Genomic DNA, 22,920 nt, shown 5'->3' on the forward strand with positions numbered 1-22,920 from the left:
TCCCGACACAAGATTCCCGCACTCTGAGTAAAAGAATAGGACCTTCTTTTTCTGGGATTGTCTTCGTCAAAGAATGCAATCATAAAAGCAGTTTGACTTACAACGGCTTGGTCTTGATGCTTTTCAGCAGCCTGGGCCTTCTGTAGCTTCTTCTGTTCGGGATGGTGGCGCCGTAAGTGTTCCTCCAGAGCTGCACGTTTGCTGCAGCGCCTGTGCGCGCCAGCGTTTTCTGAATCGCTTTGTGTACCATCGTCATGTTTATTTCCTGGACACAGAAAAGAAACCACATAATAGAGGAGGAAAAAATCCCATGTAGAAAATTAGACACATATACAAAAGTGCTAGTTGTTTTTTGCCCCTCCCCCTTTTCAAGCCAAGTCATATGTTCTTTTCAGTAACAGGCTCTGCAAACTTCCTCCATTGCAATGTTCACATTCAAATTTTATCAACCAACAATGAGGTCCTTTATAAACAATTGAATGGGATTGCTTTTCTTTCTCCAAATTTTAACTTTATAATGATTCACCAAAGCCTGAACAGATAACCGATGCTGTATCAGCTGTGACTGTCTGTACTTATAACATTGATAAACATTAATCCTGCCTCCAAACCTTACACCCTGAGCAATAAAAAATTCACTTCTAGCATGAGAGGCAAAGAGAAAAGAGGGGGATCCCGGAGAGGTTTATCACAACACAGTAAAAGTGAATGCAAACACTATAAAGATGGGATGAATTTTAACTTTCAACAACATTCAGGACTTGCAAAAGTATAGCATACTTTCAATAAAAAGCATGCAAAATGTTAATAAGATACAAGTTGGTAGTTTCCACCAATTAACTACACACTTTTTTTTTTTTTTTTTACAAGTGTCTTTCTAGATGCGGGAATTTTGGCAAACTTACAACTGTGCTCTAAACTCTGAGGGCTTCAAAAGTTAAATAAAGCATGCTAAAGGCCTATCACAGAAAAGCATAGTCTATGAAATCCTATATAAATGTAACCACCTTCTGGGCAAATGGCAGGGTGCTAAATATAACCAGCTAAAATCTGTCTTCTCTATAAAGCATATAGAGTCAAGTTAGAATACATTTGAATTTTGAAACATCAGGTTCCTACAGAAAACAGAGGTTTTCTGTTACCCTTCATAGTTCCACTAGGGAGTCAATGTGAAACTTTATGGGAATGATTTTTCAATAATTTAGAATTCTCAGTACTTAAATAAGTCCATTAGAAGAAATAATCAAATGATAATTCTATTATTATAGCATACATTTACTGAAAAGTCAAGAATTATGCTCTGCATGTTTTAGACTGAATCACAAATGAGGGCTTCAATAACGGCTTCTGTAGAAGCGTAAATGAGTTTAGTCAACTAGGTGCAGTGAGCCCTGGCTTCTAGGACTGAGTTTAAGCTTTTCCTGGGTTACAGATCTGAATCTGATACCTGCTGAATAACACGGTATCAAGCAAGACAAAGATCAGAACTGAAGACCTGTTGGCCAGGAGGGGCAAAGGGCACACGTCCAAAGGAAAAAGCTGAGTTTTAATACTCATGGGTTTGTTTCTTATGAAGTTAGAGGTTACCAATTGGGGCCAATGATTCAACACAAGAGGACTGGTTTTCAAAATGTGGGACACAAACTGTGTGAGAAGACTCAGAAGAGAGAAAAGGGCACACACAAAAACAGTAATGTTCTGAAAAAATAACAGGCTATGGAAACAAAGGGAGAGAATGGAAGCAGCATGAAGGGGTTTGGGGAAACACTCCCAGCAGAGTAAAACTGATGAATGTTAGCAACATCAGATAAGAACAGAACTGAAAATCTTTCTTCAAAATAGGAACTGTTCAAAATGCAGTACGAAAAGAAACAAAACAAAACAGGTGTCCATTAATGGAATCCCTACCCTCAGGTAATTAAGCTAGGAATCAGGGATAGTGGATGGAATGCAAAACCCAACTAAACCACTAATTCAAATATAAAATCAAATATAAAACTCATTAAAAAACATCCTATTTTACAACTTATTTCATTGCTGCACTGGATAAACTGAAAAGGAATCCAGTCTGTAAAAGCCGGAAATGACTAAACTCTAATATTTCCTGTATAATAAGACCAAATATCCTATGCTGCATATAGACACAACATGAAAACACCACTTTACAGAATTCGATTCTTGTACCAACATGTAAAATTTGGCACTTAAGCGGTGTCAGATTCTTTCAGCATCTTTAAGTTCTAGTTTAAAAACTTGTCTTTATGGGTTAGCCATTATTTTGTCTCAAAAATTACTATTCCTTCTTGTATTTGTCTTAAACCACGTGAGACATCTGATCAGAACGGCAATTTCTCTTTGTTCTCAACAACAAACAAATCACTAGGAAACTCCTCACCAAGTGTCTGTCTTGTCTGTCATTAACCATGCCCAAACACGCTCAAGTCTGTCAGGTATTTTCTAGGGTCTTAGCTGCACCAAGTCAGAAGCTGTGCTCAAAGAAGCTGCGACTCTCCTAAAGGGTAAAAGTGTATGGGCTTTGTGAACATTATTTTCTTCACTGTCCCAAAGCGCGTGCACTTTACTCTTGTAGGAGCAAAGTTTTTTGCTTTTATTTTACTTACTTTCAAGTTTCTGACACTGATTCAAATAACTCCTGAAAGCCCAATTATTGTAAAATTACTATTTGTCATAATTACCTTTATTTAAAATCTATGTATACACTTTCAACATTCTACATTATGGAAAATCTTTATCTAATGATGGCATATCTCCCTTTGGGGAAAAGTCAAATGTCATTTATAAATATGTCTGGAGAAAGAAAATGGAACTTGAACCAAAAATGTATTACATTCATAAAGGCATTTTCTTGGATGGTTTATAAAATGGTCTGAAAGCAAATCCAAAAGAAGGGCTCAGAGCAATGACAATATCCAGGAATATGTCTACCTATAAACCAACTTTGAGGGACCATAGTAATTTGTATAGTTTCTGGTAAAGCTTACAAACATCACATCATTAATGTGTATGTAGATACAGTGTGAATAATGGCATTAACACCTCTGGAGTCAGGCTTACAATGGGCCTTTGTCAAGAAGAGAATGTCTAAAACTTATGGCTTAAAATAATAGCTAATATAGACAATATTTATAGACGACTAAAAAAAACAATGGCATAAAGGTGCTTTAAAATGGTAGCTTTTTAAAAAAATTATTCATTTTTTATCTTTTATAAACATATATTTTTATCCCTAGGGGTACAGGTCTGTGAATCGCCAGGTTTACACACTTCACAGCACTCATAAAATGGTAGCTTTTTAAAGAATCTTTTAACTAATTTTTTGACATTTATTAAGAGTAGTTTAAGAAAGACCACGTCATTTCTAAATTTTCACGGTTTATGCTACCTTTTACATTAAACTAGGATATTAGTACCATTTATAAATTCATGAAAATGGTCAGTTTCCAAATGGGAAATGACTTTTGAGCTTTAGCCGATACAGAGATACATACATGGTTCTCAGTTACACATTTAGTATTATTTGGTAGAAAGGGAACAGTCACATGTGAAAAGTATATATGCCAGGTAACTGCTTATGATTATAATTAGATATACTAATAGGCCCCAACAAAGAATTAGGTAATCCTGAAATGTCTTAAAAGAAAATCAGAACAGGTATTTCCTCATTACTTGACCAAACAAAATCCCAGGGCATAAAGTACTGGTTAGGCCAGGGTAGGTCTGAACAGTGATAGTGAAGTCATTCATAGTATATTCAAATTATTAAGCACTTGCTTCATAATGAAGTCCTCAGGTAAAGTATTAGAAATATAATAACCTCAATGAGCATTTTTTTTAAGCTCATTAACTCCTTGTATAGAAACAGAATGGCCAGATGAGCATGCAGTCCTCCCTCTTAAAGATAGCTTATTAAATAAAATTAAGATAGGGTAATTAAAATATACCTAATTAGCAAAACAATGGAAAAATCATTCAGATGATACCCTGATACACAGGTATAGATATTTGACTAATTGTGGCCAAGCATTACACTAATAGAGCATATACTATTTCACAAATAAACACCCAATTGTGGAGAGGCAGGGAGAGAGAGAGAGGAGGAAGCAGGCTCCTTGCTGAGCAGAGAGTCCGACGTGGGGCTTGATCTCAGGACCCTGGGACCATGCCCTGAGCTGAAGGCAGAGTTTTTAACCCACTGAGCCACCCAGGTGCCCCAGTGATTTCTTAAGTTTTACTATCAAAAACATTTTTTATTCAATTGATTTGCAGTATCTCTAGACCAAAAGTTTTTGTTTCATGAGTAACTGCTGAGAAAAGCTGGAAGCACACTACCAACAATGTCACTGAATTACTAATGCAAACCTCTGGCCCATCATCAAATAGCTGGTAACTTCTTTCAAAATCTAGACACTGACATTTTACTGGAAGCATCACAACAGAGAAGAACAGAATTGAATAGAGCTTTTCCTTAAGTCAAGGAAATGATGAGAATTGTCTTCTAGGGAATTCCACTGGTGAACAGGATGAATCTTTTATCTCCACAGGAAAAAGAAACATTTTTAAAGGCATAAATTAAATTCACGAAAACAATCTGGTTTTGGCAGGAAAATGAAGACAGACTGTTTTTAATGAGTGAGGTGGACAAGGGTAGTATGGCTTGCTTTGAAAGCAAATATAGAGCTTTGAAAAGCTGACATTTCCTACCATATAATTATTTATCTAGGAGTATTTTGGTTAACTGTGAAGACTGAATTTTCTTTATCACAAAAGAGGAAGTTCTGAAATGATCAATTCACTTTACCTTTCAACCTTTTCAAGTAAACGGGAACATCACTTTTAATACTTTTGGAGTCCTCTTCTGTTCTCTCCCACACCATCTGGGGAGGGTTGTTCTGTGCTAGCCAGTCAGCAACTTTATTTTCTGGAGCCATCATTCCTGTTTGAATCCCCGGCAAGTCTTGAGTTCCAGGAGAAGACTTCTTGGATTTGTGGCGCTGATCAGAAGTGAATTTCATCACATGGTCTCTAATAGTGACCTTCCCTGGCGTACTGTCATCAAATTCAATGGTAAATGAAGCATGCCCTGCACCTGTTGTATGAGAACTTGGTGTGTCTTTTGTTGGGATTTCATGAATAGTGCTCTCTGTTATTTGTGATGGCTGCTGAAATTCTTTTGTAGGGATTTCAAAGTAACTTGGTTCCCTACAGAAAGGAAAAAGTACTTCTTCATTTGCAGCTGCAGATTGTTCCTCAACTTGCTTGGCATCTATGCTGCACCCTAATAAAAAAAAAATAAGAGAAAATTCAAAATATTTGGAAGCTTCTAGCACTTAAAGGAGAATAATTATGGCCATTTGTATTGTGCCATGAGAATCAGAAGGCAGATCACAGCCTGGATGAAAACCTGGCAAATATCACAGAGCAGAAATAATTTTGATTATAAGCACAGCATTCAGTAGCAGAAGATGCAAGATAAGTAGCAGCAGTGACAAAGAACAAAGCAGTTAAGAGGCGGACCCTGCATGGCTAGACCCCTATTTCTTCCAACTTGGATTTAGAAATCAACAAGATGCAAAAGATATCAAATATAGATGGAGATGCACATTAGATATATACATCCAGAAACATAGAAAAAATACGAATTTCCTTATCAAATCAGGAGGATGAAGTATCTATGAACACAACGTAGAGCTCTAAAGAACAGGTGCTTAAATGAAGAAAGAAACATGAAGTCAATATGTAAGCGATGTTCTCGAAGTAATGAGAACACTTACCATTCCTCACCGTGACATTTATAGACATTACTTTTAGAATTATAAAAATAACATTACTGATGTGCGATCACTGCAAGAAGATGGATACATGTTATAAAGAAGAAAAGAACGACTAAAGATAAAACATGCGGTTTGCCTGCAGCATTGCAATCCGAGCAGTAGTGTGAAAGAAATAAGGTAAAAATAGAAATTTTAGTTGCCAGCCAAAAATTCCAGAAGAAAATCCATGTGTATGTCTATACAGCAGAATATGCACAAGTGCCAAAAATTCTTAGCAGGAAAGCTGAATTATAAATCTCAGATCAAAACAACCAGAGCAGGCAGAAGGGACTCTGGAACACAGTCACTATTGTTCTGCTAGTTCAGAAATGAAGATAAAGGTATAAAAATATACACATTTGTACACAGTGTATGTGAATGAAATTGGCAAATAAAATATATAAATGAAAATGACTACTGAAATGTCTTCTTTTAAGTATGTGTTATTAGTGCAAATGAAAAAATTACTAAATAGATATATAAATAAATAGAAGATTAAACTGACCTCTTTTTCAGGCAGCAAAAGAACCATGTCTATTACTAAGATGGCAAAGAGTTCAAATGAAAATATTTCCCTAAAGCTCACAGAAGCATTCTAGTTTTAAATAGATTGATGGGAAAACCATACACAGATAATTTATTAGGAGGAAAGGCAATACATGGAGACTGGGTTGTTTCCAATCACTCCCTAATTAAGTGAGGTACTATTTGGTCTCTTGAAGTATCTTTTCAAATATTAAATCTTGATGGATTCTTCAGGTGCTATAATTGACTTTTTGACAGTACTCTCTGAACATAAAACAAACATAAAAAACTGTTTGCTTTTAGGTTGTAAGAATGGGACAACAACACTGCTGTAATCAAATGTATGGAAGAGGGTATAGGAAACATCAAGCTCCAGTTCTAAAACAAAAATCAAAAATGAAAAAAACCACTACACAGAAGGTAAACAGAGCAAAGAAAACAATTTTCAATGTAAAAATCATTCTTTTCAAAATACAGGTTTTCTTATAGCTGAAAATGTGAAATGTATATCAGAAAATACTCTGTCATTAAAGCAAGAATTTTACATACTAATTGGAAGAAGAGCTTATACAATAAGACCACATAACCTAAAGTACTGTTCTAAAATTTCTTTATGTAAGAGTTAATTTATCTTAATAGTAAAATGTCCACGTGTACCCTGTTTACTCTGAAGGCCTGCCATTTAAAATTTCCATGAGAGTAAACTGCATTAATCATTCTCCATATATTAGTAACTCATTAATAATTGTTATTTTTAAATTTTTCTACATGGACTTATTTATTATTACAATGTACTGGACTTGATCAATTCCTTATAGTACAATTGGCTTATAAACCTATAAACCTACATCTGTGTGTGTACCCATCAGTTACATCCATACACTCACTGAGTGATTTATTTTGCTTTGCTCATCCTTCTGCTAACAGAATAATGCTGTCTGGGGACAAGGGATGGTTCTTTCTACCACCACGTGGCCACCCAAATAAAATCATGTGGCTAAACTACATCTACTACAAAGCAAAAACCACAAAAATCTGCTCCAAGGATATAGCATTTATCTTGTCATTCATAACTTAAAGGAATACTCTCCTAATTTTCCTTCCTTGTGAAGGAAAAATTCACAGTTAATACTGATATACTTTCAACATTTTTTCACATTGTAACACATAAAAACAAGAGACCAACAACTGCACATCACTGTTTCTAAGGATCATCCATTCGTCCTACTTCAAAGTCACCTTTACTCCAAGGACTAGAAACCTGAGACTTCCACAATTTCCCTAGAAATCAATTACTTAACAATGTCAGGTAGCACAATAGAGGGGAAAGGCAGCATGTCAAGACCTGATGACTATACCTAGGCAGGAAAGTAGCGAAGAGACGTGCAGTCAGATAAATCCTGTCTCCATCAGTCTTTCTCATTTTCCCATCAGAAATAATGGTATCTATCCACGAGATTACTGTGATGATACAGTGAGGTTAAGTATTAAGTGAGATAATCTAAGTTACCCAGAACAAAGCCCGGCACACAAGTGTCTCTCTCTTTTCCCAATTCTCCAGCATAGAAGACAGTCAGGGAAATGAAAACTAAACCAAAAATCCAACTCTGAAAAACCTAAGACAAATTCAACAATGAATATTCCCATATTCATGATCTTTCTAACTGGGAAGTCACTCACCAAGAGCCTTTTTACTATCTGCTTAGCTAGATGTAGCAAACCTGAAGCAGGGATTAAGGTAAGACACACTGCACTGAGAAGATCAGACAAAAACACAAGAGCTCAGAGTGTGGCTCAGAAGCATGGCGGTCCAGAACCATCTGGTACACAGGGCCTGCGGTCCTACATCCTTCAGTGTCCCCCAAGGACGTCGCTGTGATGTATCACAGTTCAGTAACTGATACTCAGCATGACGACTTAGTCAACAACCAGAAACTTAAATTATAGTCCGCCTTCTCCACTTAAGAAGGCAGTGATATGGGTAATTCATTTAATAGAAATTGAAGAAAATGGTTAAACACGTAAAATAAATTGTCAGTTGTAAATATAAAGTTCAGTCACCTGAAGGAATTCATTTCTCTGAAGATGATAAAAACAGATCATGTGTGGGCCTACTTTACTTGAGAAGAGTAGGTCCTCTAGAAAAACCACAGCGGGGGAGGGGGCTTCTAAATTAATATAGAAAAATAAAATACTTGTCACAACACTGACAGAACGGATTCTGGAAATTTGTGAATTTAATATCGATTTATCTTCAAACTCTGTTTATACTAAATCAATATATGAAACATCCTAATATTTTATTATAATCTCAACTGCTAGATATTTAAAACTACTTAACAATTGATTATTCTAGAATTAATTATGTTTATCTAAACCAGAAATGCAACTGGTGATAATATCCTCAAGTTTAGGGCATTTTGATTATGCAGCCTTTTGGGGAAACTTCTAATACACATAGTCCAAAAAACTATTTCCTTCATTCTTCTGCACTAAATTAAGTGAAATATTTAACTAAATCAAGATGATAAAGGCTATCATGAAAGTCCATTCACTCAACTGAGAACATATATCCAACCTCACATATTCAAGTGCCTCAAATAACAAAGACCAGGAAATACCTTTTGCTAAAAAGGAGTCACAGCTGGAAAGTTTCCAAATTTAGTATGATTAGATTAAAATCAATGTAAAAGAGCCAGAAATCTATTCCTCATAGTTGCAACAATTAAAGGCCTTTAAATATAACTTAAATAAATGTTCACACCCTGCCAGCAGGTCAAAGAGCACACCAACAGCTCAAGTGAGGACAAATTCTCCTTCTTTTAGGACTAAAAATATTCATACAGTTTCAGGAGAATTTGGTTGTCCAGCATACATATTTGGTTCTAGGGTTTTTTAGGCTCTGTGCTTCAGTCCGTAGAAGATTCTGGATTCATGTGGACCCACTGAGAGGGGCATAAGAAATCAGCACGTGGCACATACTCTATTACCCTTTCTGAAATGTTCATCTCTCACAATAATTACTAAGACTTTACATTCTAAAAATTGGTAACCAAGAAGCAAATCACCTTTTGTGTTTACAAAAGAGCACGCTTAGAGCATAAACTGATTACTTTTATGTCGTAATTTGAAACATTCAATAGAAACAATTTTGAAATGATCAAATTACATTAGATTTAGTGTGTACCTTCAAACTGATTCTGCAATCTCAGTATCATAAGTTATTCCACGTCAGAAAACTGTTCCCTTCATCCTGTATTTTAAGAGACTACAAATAATAAATGTGAAACACACTAATATGAGAAAGCCGATGAAACCCTCACCCAGCTCTTAACTGGTGGCATCTGGCCGGGTTCTTTATGGCATTTAACATAAGACATAAATCACTTAGTTCCTTCTTACTCAAGAATAATCCCAAATTATGAGACAGCTTTTGTCATGTGGCAAAAATGACACTGAGTAAGACAGGCCACACAAGCTGATAATCATTTAGGAATTCATTTTCATTCACACAGACGATGATGAGGACAGATGCCCCTTAGCTGTAGCCACCATGGACAGGGCTGAGAAGGGGAGAAACGGGCTCCCGAAGACACTGCAGAGAGGCAAGAACCAGCCCTGAAGAAACAGTCGTATAAGACAGTAAATTTCCTTTCCGCTTAGTCTCAGGTCGCATTTGTGTTGTCTGCATCTGACCCGTATGCTAAATGATACGAAGCATCAATACTCAGTATTTCTAAGCTTGGACATGAAGAAAACCGTGCTGGTGGACAGAAATGAGGAAGCGACAATGGGAATTTATTTGCGAAGTTGACAACTTCAGTTTGGGGCACTTGTAAAATCGAGTCCATAAAGCCAGCTTTCTTATTAGACTTGTATCCTGGCAATATCAGCATATTTAAAGTACAGTGTTCTTACTCGCCAGCTAAGAAGAATGTCTTATCTTGTACAGCTAGGGTCAAAAGTAGAAAACTGAGAAGGGTTCTGATGGCATCTGTCTTTGACTCAGAGTCATACTTGGTTTTCTGTACGGCTGGGTTTCCTGGTACCAGCATTTAATTCCTCCGGTCCTGGATCCTTATCTGCCATTATCGTGGAAACTGGCCATTTGACCCTCTGGTGTCCATGTCTTTGCCAAGTCCTTATGTGACAACTGATACCTCTGTTTGTTTCTGAAAATCTTGATTTTCTGGCTTATGGGACACTTAGCTCATTACTAAATCCCTCTAGCAACAAAAGAATATGTTCCTGGACTATGACTGTGACCCAGAACTATTTTTTCTTTCTGGCTGCTGAACTCGGCTAATTCTGTTGTTACCATATCCCAACAAATAAAGCACACTGAGGTTTTAAAGAAGCTTTAATTTCATACATCACATTTCTGAACATAAAAAAAACTGTTCATTTAAAAATATGATTATATACCTACAAATCTAATATATGTGCTGCCAAAGCGAGCACTATATACCTACAAATCTAATGAAGCACACAAAATTAGTTTGTGCCTACTATTTTGGTCTAATTGAAATATTTTAATAATTATTTTAAATTATTTTAAATGCCCAATTATATTATTAATTTATTTTTCAAGTTTTAAATCTCCTACGTTAGAATAGTATTTTAAATAAAAATGATACTGGAATTAACACTTTATGTGAGAATTATATGTAATAAACTTACAATGACAAGGTCACTTAAGACAATCACAACATTTTTTATTGAAGATTAGTAGATATATATATATTTTTTCAGGGTTGTCAGATTTCTGCTTACATTATAAATTCTTCCCAAAATATCCGCTGAAATGTCATACTCTGAGCTGTTCCTTACCTGCTGTTCCAGCTTCCTGAGTTTTTTCTTCAGGTTTGCCATTTGACTTGAGAGCCCTTTTCTCCTCCACTTCATCGTCCCCCCACCATGATGGCTGCCCATATAAGGGAGTGCCACGAGGCATGGCAGAAATATCTGGAAAGGGGCGAAAAAAATCTGCTTAAAGCATATGAAACAGAAAAAAAAAAAAAGGCTTTTGCAGACTGCTAGAATTGCCTGGTTAATTTATTAAATGAAAAGAAAGTACAGTCTAGGTAACTGAAAAGTACTCTAAGTTGAAAAACCCGTTATTTGTTTAAGGCCCTATTCAATGCTGGACATCACTAAATAAACGAAATTTTGCACTGGTGAATATCTAAGTACGCAAACTGCGTTAGCCTAATAGCTTTTTTGTGAAGGTAGAATCAGTTTTTTGGTAGATAGAAATGGCTCATCAAGTAAGTCTAAATAAAAAACAAAACAAAACTAAATTTTGGTATGAGTGACCATTAAAAATATTTTTAAAGCCTAAGGGCACTGCAGAGTAACTAAATTTAAACTAGCTGTCAATATGACTAGGAGGTTTATATCTGAACAAATTTGGTAATGCCTATTAGTTTAAAAAATTGTTTTCGTATAAATGGGATTATTTATCTAGAGCAGTTCCTGGAACATGATAAATACAATGATGATGATGATGATGATGATGTAACCTCACTGGGTATTTCCTGTTAATTCATTTCAGTTATTATAGTTCAGAAAAAGCATAAAACATGAAATAATAAAAATAGTGTAAATGACCATATTTACTTCCTTCAAATATTTAAACATATTTAACACAACTACCTATAACGGCCACATATAATTACGTGTTATGTAACGCTTTCTAATGAGGACACTGGCTGTATTAAATCCCTCTCTAAAGTTGCATTTTTTCTTTTTTTAAAGATTATTTATTTATTTTTTGACAGAGATCACAAGTAGGCAGAGAGGCAGGCAGAGAGAGAGGAGGAAGCAGGCTCCCCGCTGAGCGGCTCGATCCCAGGACCCTGGGATGATGACCCGAGCTGAAGGCAGAGGCCCCAACCCACTGAGCCACCCAGGCACTCTAAAGTTGTCATTATTATAAACTAATATGGACATGGCCAAGTTCTGCAGAACAAAGCACGTGCTTTCTTCACAATCAAGCAGAACCACGTTGTTTTCCAGATGCTCACTCACCCAGGGCCTTCTCCTCAGGTCGCAGTGCTTCTGCGGCTTTGTGCGGCACATCTGTCGAAGGATCTGCCAGCTTTGCATCGAGGCTTTTGGCACATGCAGATTTGGATAATTCTGATTCGGAAGATTTTTGGGACAACTGAAGCTGAATGGTAAACTTCTCGTGCTACAGAACATTTAAAAATGAAAATGAAACATCTAGGAGTAAAATCAACCCTAGCAAATGACAGGTTTACAAAAGAAATGAGGAATCATTTTTACCTTTAGTGCTTCTTCAGGGACCCTCATTTCTCCTCGTACTACAGTGAAGAGATTTGTATGTAAACAGAGCTAAGGAAGAATATCATTTCAAAATTCTGATACTCAAGCTTTAAATGATCAAAGATAATTTCGAAATTGTCCTACTTTCAACAGGTAATTACAATGGAAGCATTATATTCCCCTTAAGAGTTAAATGTTATAATATGCCCACAACCATGAAGACTTTAATTTTTAAATACTAGAGAAAAATCTAAAATCTAGCAAGTAATTCCCAACTTAATCAGTAATGGCCTTCAAGAAGCAAATAGCTGGGTGATTAGACCACAAAAGACATTTTCAGTTCTCACAAACAAACAGTAGGACTGCAAAGAAAAAGCACCTGGGTCAAATTATATTGAGTTAATCACAGTGATGTGAAAGGAAGTATCTCATCAGTGATTACCCAATAGTAAATCCTAAAAGAACTGGATTACTCAGACTTTATAAGCACTGATAAAAATGAAGTTTATTTTGAAAGTGCAGAAGAAATGCTATAATTATGGTCCTTACTGCAACCAAAATTGCCCCTTTCCTCAGGCGTTTCAGTCAAGGTCATATTACATTACCAAACAACTGATTCTATACAGATTAGAACCAAGTGCTAGATAAAATGAATGCTTTCATCATTATGCCAAAAAGAACAATGCCTCTGTATATTAAAGAATATCTTTCACTACACAGCAGAGGTAACATTTCCCACCATTACTTAACCCTGTACTGAAAGGACTTTTATAACCATGTACTAATAAATCCTATTATCCTTTACCAATTCACAGCATCCTATGACTTCAAGGGTAAAAAGCTATAATTATCACAACCGCTTAGGGTAAAAATAGTTTCCATGCCTAAGGAGCAGCAAACTTGCAAACAAGTATTTAATTTACATTTCTATTCATTAAAACAATAAAAACTCGGAATTTTTGTGGAGTTGTAAAGAGCTCTGGGGAATATCCTGTTTAATTCCACAAACTGGTCGTCTTATTCTATATATAGGGACTTGAGGACCCGAGGGGTAAAACCCAAGACCAAAATCTAGTCAGCTGAATCCCAGTCCAGGGTTCCCATAGCTGTGAAATATGTGAAATACTAGAATTTTCCTTTTTTGGTTTTGTACACATGCTGGTACCATGCTTCCTGATATAGGTGAAAATACATACTTTGTAATAATTTCATATTTCATGAAAAGTAAGTCTAGTAATTTTGTTTTAGCCCCAGGAAACTCATTAATAGTTGGAGAAGATTTACAGCATTCCTACATTTCCAAAGGAAAACAGTGTCTCAAAAAAACTGAAAGCCATTTCCACGTTTCCAGTGGGAAACACACATGACCATAGCCTGCTGTGAGGGTTTTCTGGGGGCTTCAAATTTACTCCGGGGAGGGCTCCAGGCTATACCCCAAGGCTAGTCTGAGGTACTGTCTTTAGACTTAAGACTCCTTTAAGATCAGGGACAACTGGAGAGAGGCCACACTTCTTGGGGTCAGATACTTTACCTTCCAAAATGGTTTGAGTGGAACCAAACAGCTCAAGGATTCTCTTGTTTGGGTCATGAATTTGCCTGAGAACACTGGTATCACTATGAGATTTTGAGCCTGCCTTAGTCCTCACATTTGCCTCCAAAGTTATCATCCTCCTAATGGTACAGACACAGGTTAACTATTCTTAAGTTGCTAATTTAAAAAAATGACAAACTAAGATACAATTACTCATGTTGTAAGTTAAAAATATACAATACAGTATTAACTAGTAATGTGGATTACATCGGAATTAAAAAGTTACAGAAAGTTTAAATTCTTGCTGAATAAAAATCATATTTATGGGGTGCCTGGGTGGCTCAGTCAGTTGCATCTGACTTTTTTTTTTTTTAAAGATTTTATTTATTTATTTGATAGACAGAGATCACAAGTAGGCAGAAAGGCAGGTAGAGAGAGAGGAAGGGAAGCAGGCTCCCTGCCTAACAGAGAGCCCGACGCGGGGCTGGATCCCAGGACCCTGGGATCATGACCTGGGCTGAAGGCAGAGGCTTAACCCACTGAGCCACCCAGGTGCCCCTGCATCTGACTCTTGATTTAAGCTCATGTCATGCTCTCAGGGACTTGGGGTCGAGCCCTACATGGGGCTCTAAACTGATCATGGAGCCTGCTTAGGATTCTCTTTGTCTCCCTTTGCCCCTCCCCCTGCTTGCATAGCCTCTCTCTTGAAATAAATAAAATCTTCTTTCTTTTTTCTTTAGGTTTTATTATTTATTTACTTTACAGAGAGAGAGAGAGAGATTGCAAGAAGGCAGAGAGGCAGGCAGAAAGAGAGGGGGAAGCAGGCTCCCTGACGAGCAGAGAGGCGGATGCGGGGCTCCATCCCAGGACCCTGGGATCATGACCTGAGCCAAAGGCAGGCTTAACCCACTGAGCTACCCAGGTGCCCCAAAATACATAAAATTTTTTAAAAAATTCGTTTGTATGTTATTTTCCTATTTCTTTACATAAGGCTGTGTTATAGCTATTCTAAGTCATCCCTATGTTCAATTTATTCAAGAAATGTTTATCTAAAAGTGGGGTCAAAGAAACTCATCTGCATACAAGTAATGCTATCTAAGATCCTCTCTTTTATCCGAATGATAATTAAAGCTAACTAAAAGGAGAGCAAAATTTTAAACAGTTTTAGTTACTCCTAGGGCCTTATAAACACCAAGTATCAGATATCATTGTAAACACATCTTTCAAAAATCATTTTAAAAATAAAGTCACTAAGTTGTTTCATTGGGGAGATACCAAGCACTTACAGAAGAAATCCAATATTACATAGGAGCTTTTGCAGCTTTGGACAAGATTTCCAGTGTTTTAAGGTTTCAAAAAGTGCTATAGTCTTAAACAACTGAATGGGCATTAATAAAATGTTCTCTGAAAAACTGTATACTAAAAAGAATATGATTCTGATAATGCTGAAGACACTGGATGTCACAATATATGAAATACCTGAATAAAATTATTTTATATAGTGGAAGAATGGAAAAAAGCATTCATTTTCTAAATCTGCATATCTTATATGTGTGATTTAAAAATACACATATAATAAGAATACCCTTAAAAAGTCTCCTTAAGTTAAACAAAAACTTTTCTTTTTGGATCTTCTCCTTAGAAATATGGAAAATATATTTGACTATATCCAATATTGAAATACACAATTATGCTAAAATAGATTGCACACTGTATTAACAAGGCAGGTCCTAGGAGATCCCAAAGTTTTACAAAAAAAGTTGATGACAGAAAACCTTCCAAGGGGAAGATTTTATTTCTTCAGCAATTTTCTACTAGCTTACGTTTGTCTACACCTTTAGAACGAGGTATCATCTTATTTTGGTAGATGAATACCTTGGCTAACTTTAAAAAAAAAAACCGTTTTATAAGAACATAATTTTTAAACAACTCCTTTTAACTTTTCTTCTATGACATAACTTCTTATTTAATCACTCATCTCAATTTCTTTCTTTTTTTTTTTTTTTAAAGATTTTATTTATTTATTTGTCAGAGACAGAGGGAGAGAAAGCGAGCGAGCACAGGCAGACAAAGAGGCAGGCAGAGGCAGAGGGAGAAGCAGGCTCCCTGCCGAGCAAGGAGCCCGATGTGGGACTCGATCCCAGGACCCTGGGATCATGACCTGAGCTGAAGGCAGCTGCTTAACCAACTGAGCCACCCAGGCGTCCCTCATCTCAATTTCTTAAATTTACTTCTTTCAAGCTTTGAGAAGTGTTCCCCATTTTTGAAATCTGGAAAGCATGTTCATATTGTTATGGATATCAATCATATTAATCAGGAAGAATCTTAACTCCTTTAAATGAAGAATCCTTGATTTTTAGTTATGTTTATCCCCCTTGTAATCATTTTTAGCAGCCACGATCCGGATTCAAGCATACAATAATGCTAAATGTAATGTTCCAAGTACAGATAAATCATAATCTTGAAAATTATGACAATGATTTTTACCTTGCTTCTAATATGATTAATCCAATAATTTTGTGGGCCATTGTTACAGGAATTGACAACTTCTTTGGGAAAAAGAACCTCATTTAAAAAATTAAGGTAGTAGATTCTTACACTGACTCATATGACTGGGATGGTAAGGATTTTGAGATTTATGTATTTAAGTAATGTTTAAATCATTTTCCACTGAACATGGAAACCATATCATATTCTGATTTTCCTCCTAGTTCACCAGTGATTCTATCTCAATCTTTTTTAACTGGTTCCTGATCTCTCCTGCCTCTTCATATTAGAATGTACCAGGTTTCAGTCCCTGGACTTCTCTCTTACCAACCTGATTCACTCCCATGAGTGATATCCCTTAGTCTTAAGATGTTAAATATTATTTAGACAATGGAAATTCCCAAACTGTTGTCTCTAGCCTACACCTCCTCCCCTGGATTCAATTTGTATATCCAGAATGGCCAAAATCAACTTCTCAGACTCCTGCTTCTGGCCAGGATGGAAAAAAGGAACCAGAGTTACTCTCCCATCTGAAACAACCAAAAAATGGACAAAATATATAAAACAATGGTTTTAAGACAATCAACATCAGGGAACAAAAGAAAGTGATTCCTGAGCGAAGAGAAACCAAACGAGGTGAGTTTAATTACTGTCTCCAAATGACCACCTTAATAGAGCTTCCAGGTCACAGCGCAGAGAGGGGTAATCTGGATGGATAGAGCCTGGCAGGCTCTCTGAGCTGTAAAGGAAAGAGGGTTGAGTCTGGGGAGACGAAGGTGCTTGGAGTTCACAGGAATGAGCACTCAAGAGCAGAGAGCTGCACAGAAGGGAGAATTCCACATGTTCTGAGGATATCACTCAAGCATTCAGCGGAGTACTGATCAGTAACACACACGTGGGAGAAAACTACTACCTGGTCTGGGGCAAAAACCATCTAAAAGTACTACACACCACAGTGCCCAGTACACACAGATGGCAAGGAGTAGTGTCTGTTCCTAAAAGCCAGGCAGGAAAACCTCATGAATCATGCGTCACTGAATAAAGGAGAGGACACAAATATCTCCTGTAAAGTGCCAGAGAGTAAATATTTTAGACTTTGGGACCATGTGATCTCTTTTACAACTACTCAACTCTGCTGCGGTAGTCCAAAAGCAGCCACAGAAATATGTAAATGAGTGGGCATGGCTGTGTTCCAATAAAACTTGTTTACAAACATGGGCTGAATGCCAGATTTGCCACTGGGTTTGCTGACCTCTGTAGTATACAGAAAGGTCTTGCCTCCGTAATGGGGAATATTAGTCTCAGACTAAGCTTAGAAGCCTAACAAATCTTAAAAACAAGACCCAAAGTAATAAAACTGTTTCCAAGTAACCCATGTCCCTGAACAAAGCTCAAAAATATGTATATGAATATAAAAATAGGCCTACAATACTCCACAAACTCACAATGCCTGCATACAGTCAAAAATTACTCTACATGCAAATTAAATCAATTTAAACTGATGCAGAACTGACCCAGATGTCAACAAAGGTGTTAAAAGTTACAACCATATTCTATATGTTAAAAAAGCTAAGTAGTAGTTTGGGAGATATCAAACGCAAAATCCAAACAGAACTTCAAGAGATGAAATCTATGCTGCATGGATTAATGGCAGATTAGATACTGCAAAAAACAAACATACAAAAAAAACCAGTAAGCTTAAAGACATAGCAATAATAACAATCCAAACTGGAACACAGAACCAATTTTTAAAAAATAATACATAAACAAAGTACCAGTAAGCTGAAAGACAATGTCAAGTACCCTAACAACATCTAATTGTAGGAGCAAAATAATATCTGGAAAAATAACAGCAGAAGCATTTTCTAAACTTGATTAAAACTATAAACCCACAGATCCAAGAACATTAACAAACTCCAAGCAGGGGAAACATGAAAAAAATTACACCAAGGCAGATCATTCAAACTGCTCAAAACCAGGGACAGAGGGAAATAATACAAGTGAGAATACAGTAGAGAAACAGCTTGAACGCACTGAAAAAAAAGAAATGCCACCTACAATTCAATACCCAGCAATAATAACTTTCAATAACTCAGGTGAAATACTTTTCCAGACCATGAAAATGGAAAGAATTCATCATCAACAAAATCATACTACAAGAAATGTTGAAGCCCTGAACAGAAAGAAAATGACACCAGATGAAAACATGGACCTGTAAAGAGGAAGAAAGAGCATGAGAAATGATACCTACATTGATTTAAGATATGGGTACAATGTGTATAAAGACAGAAGATATTTTTCTTATCTAAATCTCTAAAAGATAACTGACCTTTTACTCACAATGATGTAGTAAGCAGTCTGTAACATTCAAACATAAAAGGTTGACAATCATAACAAAGATCAGGACAGAAGAAATGGGAATTATATTACTATAAGGTTCTTATACTATATGTGAATTAGTATAACATCACTTGAAGATACAACTTAAAATTAAAGGTGTAATTATAAGTCTTGAAGAAACCACTAAAATAAAAAAAAAAAAGAAATTATGGGAAAAAGAAGACTGATGGCACAAATATCAAGATGACAGATTTAAATCCAACTATATCAGGTGGCTCAGTCGGTTAAGTGTCCAACTGTTAGTTTTGGCTCAGGTCATGATCTCGGTCCTGAGATCAAGCCCTGCATCAGGCTCCATGCTCAGTGGGGAGTCTGCTTAAGATTCTCTCCTCCTCCTCCTCCCTCCTGCTCTGCTTCTCTCCCCTACCCCACTCACACTCACACTAAGATAAATCAAATCTTAAAAAATTAAAGTAAAATAATAAACCTAATTGCATCAATAATCACACTAAACGTGAAAGATCTAAATTCCCAAATGAAGGCAGAAATTACCGGATTGAATAAAGAAAGTAAGGGCAACTATATGATGCCTACTTTGAATGTAAAGACACGAACAGCTTAAAAGTAAGAGATGTTCCATGCTAACACTCATCTAAGTAAGCAAATAAAGCTGGGAAAACTATATTAATGTCAAAACAAACTATATTTTGGAGTAAAGAACATCATCTTGAATAAAGCAATTCATTTTGTAATAATAAATTATGTCAATTCATCAAGAAGATATTTTAACCCTAAATATTTTTTTTTTAAGATTTTATTTATTTATTTGACAGACAGAGATCACAAGTAGGCAGAGAAGCAGGCAGATAGAGAGGAAGGGAAGCAGGCCCCCTGCCGAGCAGAGAGCCCGATGTGGGACTCGATCCCAGGACCCTGAGATCATGACCCAAGCCAAAGGCAGCGGCTCAACCCACTGAGCCACCCAGGCGCCTGACCCTAAATATTTATATACCTAACAACCAGGTTTAAAATTAGAAGCAGCAAAAACTTCTGCAAGGAGAAACAGACAAATCCACAATTATAGTCTGAGGTTTCAACACCTCTGTCTTAATAATTGATAGAACAAATGGACAATCTGTCGGAAAATACTGAAAATGAAAACCAAGTTGGTATAACTGATATTAATAGAACACTCCATCATCCCAAAACAACAGAACACACATTCTTTGCAAGAATACATGGAACACTTATCAAGATAGATAGATAGGTATATTCTGAGCCCTGGGACAAGTCTCAATAAATTTGAAAGGATCTGAAACATAGAAAATATGTGCTTTTGGGTAAATTGGAAGGGGAGGTGAACCATGAGAGACTATGGACTCTGAAAAACAATCTGAGGGGTTTGAAGTGGCGGGGGTGGGGTGGGAGGTTGGGGTACCAGGTGGTGGGTATTATAGAGGGCACGGCTTGCATGGAGCACTGGGTGTGGTGAAAAAATAATGAATACTGTTTTTCTGAAAATAAATAAATTGGAAAAAAAAATATGTCCTCTGAGCTCTATAGAACTAAATGAGGAGTCAATTACAGAAAGTCTCTGGAAAACATCCAAATTATTCTAACAAACTTATAGATAACCTGAATTCAAAAACCAAGAGAAATTGGTAAGTATTTTGAACGTTAAAGCAGTACTTAGGAGAAAGTTTATAGAACTAAAAGACTATATAAAAACAGAAGGTCCCAAATGAATAACCTCAGCTTATACCTAGAAAAAAGAAATTAGTAAGAGAACAGAAATCAAAGAGAAAACAATAATAGATGAAATTCAATTCTTTCTATTGCTGTGACATTTTAATAAATGGGATAGTTTTCCACTCCAAGGTATAGCAGTTTGTAGACTGGCTATCTATTAAGCTTAATTTTAATTGGAATAAAGCACAATAATTAATTTTAGTCTGGTGCAGCCAAATGTAAAACAAGTAAATATAACATAAAATTTGTTTTAAGACTTCCACCCCATGTAATAAAATACCTGCCACTGTAACAGTCCAATGTTCACTTATGTATGTTTAGTGCTCAAAAATAATAAGCAACATGAGATGCTATTTTAAAATAATAAAATTAACTGAGCCTACCCTGAGCATTTGGAATATCAGCTCTGATTCAACACTGATTTTAAACCCTAAAACAGGGGGGCTCCTGGATGGCTCAGTTGTTAAAGTGTCTGCCTTTGGCTTAGGTTATGATCCCAGGGTCCTGGAATTGAGCCCTGCGCTGGGCCTCCTGCTTTGCCAGGGAGCCTGCTTCTCCCTCTCCCACTCCCCTGCCTGTGTTCCCTCTCTTGCTGTGTCTCTCTGTATCAAATCAATGCTACAATTTTTAATTAAAAAACAAAACAAAACCCTAAAACAGTCCTTTGGATCAAAACATTTATCCCAGCAATTTCAGAAAGATATTATGAGCTAATATTAAAAAAGGGAATATTACTTCACTATTAAGAAATCACTATACAGGGCGCCTGGGTGGCTCAGTGGTTAAGCCGCTGCCTTTGGCTCAGGTCATGGTCTCAGGGTCCTGGGATCGAGGCCCACATTGGGCTCTCTGCTCAGCAGGGAGCCTGCTTCCTCCTCTCTCTCTCTGCCTGCCTCTCTGCCTGCTTGTGATCTCGCTCTGTCAAATAAATAAAATAAAATCTTTAAAAAAAAAAAAATTTAAAAAAAAAAAAAAAGAAATCACTATACAGGGGCACCTGGGTGGCTCAATGGGTTAAGCCTCTGCCTTCAGCTCAGGTCATGATCTCAGGGTCCTGGGATTGAGCCCCACAACGGGCTCTCTGCTCAGTGGGGAGCCTGCTTCCCCTTCTCTCTCTGCCTGCCTCTCTGCCTACTTGTGATGTGTCTGTCAAATAAATAAATAAAAATCTTAAAAAAAAAAAAAGAAATCACTATACAAACTGTAAAAGCAGGAGTGATTTCTCAGTAGTTTCTTCTCGATTTAAAAGTAAACAGCATAGAGTTTTATGGAAACTCAGATTTCCTACTATTTTCTCATGTTTTGAATCAGCTAAGTTCAAAAGGATTAAGGACATACTTAAATTAAAAATATATTTGTATTTATTGTTTGATGAAACTTCTGCAGGTGGAAAACGGCCCATGAATCAAGGCTTTAATGTTAATTCTTAATCATTTTATGTGATTCGTATTTTTAAAAGGTTTTAAAACATACAATTTACAAGTATTAATACTTAATGGTTTCACTTTTCACATGTCCTTTTGTTCCACACGTATAAGGTTTATATATGCGCTACAAAAATATTTTTGAAAAATTTTAAGTTAAATCTAAAAAAAACCTAGTTATGCTTTAATACCATTTTAAAGTGTTAGTACATTTACTTTATCTAAGCGTCAGCTCCAGATTGCTGAGACTACATTGTCTATGCTAGAGAAAGTCTACTTGAGTTGCCAATACATTTAACCCATTCTTCAATACTGAAGCCCAGGTACATGGAGTAACTTAAAAAATGAAAACACAAGAAAAACATTCACTATAATGTAGGATATCTGTATTTTAATTAGAGAAGAGTCCTTTACTACAAAGCTTTGTGCTCATATGAACAGAAATGTTTTATGGTTCTTCCATCAATCTTGTCCCCTCTCCTCACCAGGGGTTCTTTACCCTATGCTAAGAAGGACATGTCCCTGTTCATGTCCCTGTTCAGTTCTTAGAATCCTATTTTTATTTACTTAAACATTTTTATTTTTAAGTAATCTCTACACCCAAATTGAGGCTCAAACTCACAACTCCAAAGTCAAGAGTCATATGCTCTGATTGAGCCAGCCAGATGCCACTTAGAATCGTATTTTTAAAAACAAAAGAATCTTAACTACACACTAATTGCATAATTAACTTAGCCAGGGAGCG

At 36.4% G+C, this 22,920-nt stretch overlaps 1 protein-coding gene across 10 annotated transcripts in view; it reads right to left on the minus strand.

Moving 5' to 3' along the window:
• Positions 1–22,920, minus strand: part of CEP170 (centrosomal protein 170) — a 126,468-nt gene that overhangs the window by 46,123 nt on the left and 57,425 nt on the right. For all 10 annotated transcript variants that reach the window (XM_044267034.1, XM_044267033.1, XM_044267032.1 and 7 more), the window contains exons 5-9: positions 12,645–12,703; positions 12,387–12,549; positions 11,187–11,321; positions 4,820–5,296; positions 102–265 (exon numbers count right to left, since the gene is read on the minus strand). In XM_044267034.1, the coding sequence (XP_044122969.1) occupies positions 102–265; positions 4,820–5,296; positions 11,187–11,321; positions 12,387–12,549; positions 12,645–12,703 (998 nt within the window). The remainder of the gene's footprint in view (positions 1–101; positions 266–4,819; positions 5,297–11,186; positions 11,322–12,386; positions 12,550–12,644; positions 12,704–22,920) is intronic.

This window comes from Neovison vison, chromosome 10 (genome assembly GCF_020171115.1).
Source record: "Neovison vison isolate M4711 chromosome 10, ASM_NN_V1, whole genome shotgun sequence".
Taxonomy (NCBI): domain Eukaryota; kingdom Metazoa; phylum Chordata; class Mammalia; order Carnivora; family Mustelidae; genus Neogale; species Neogale vison.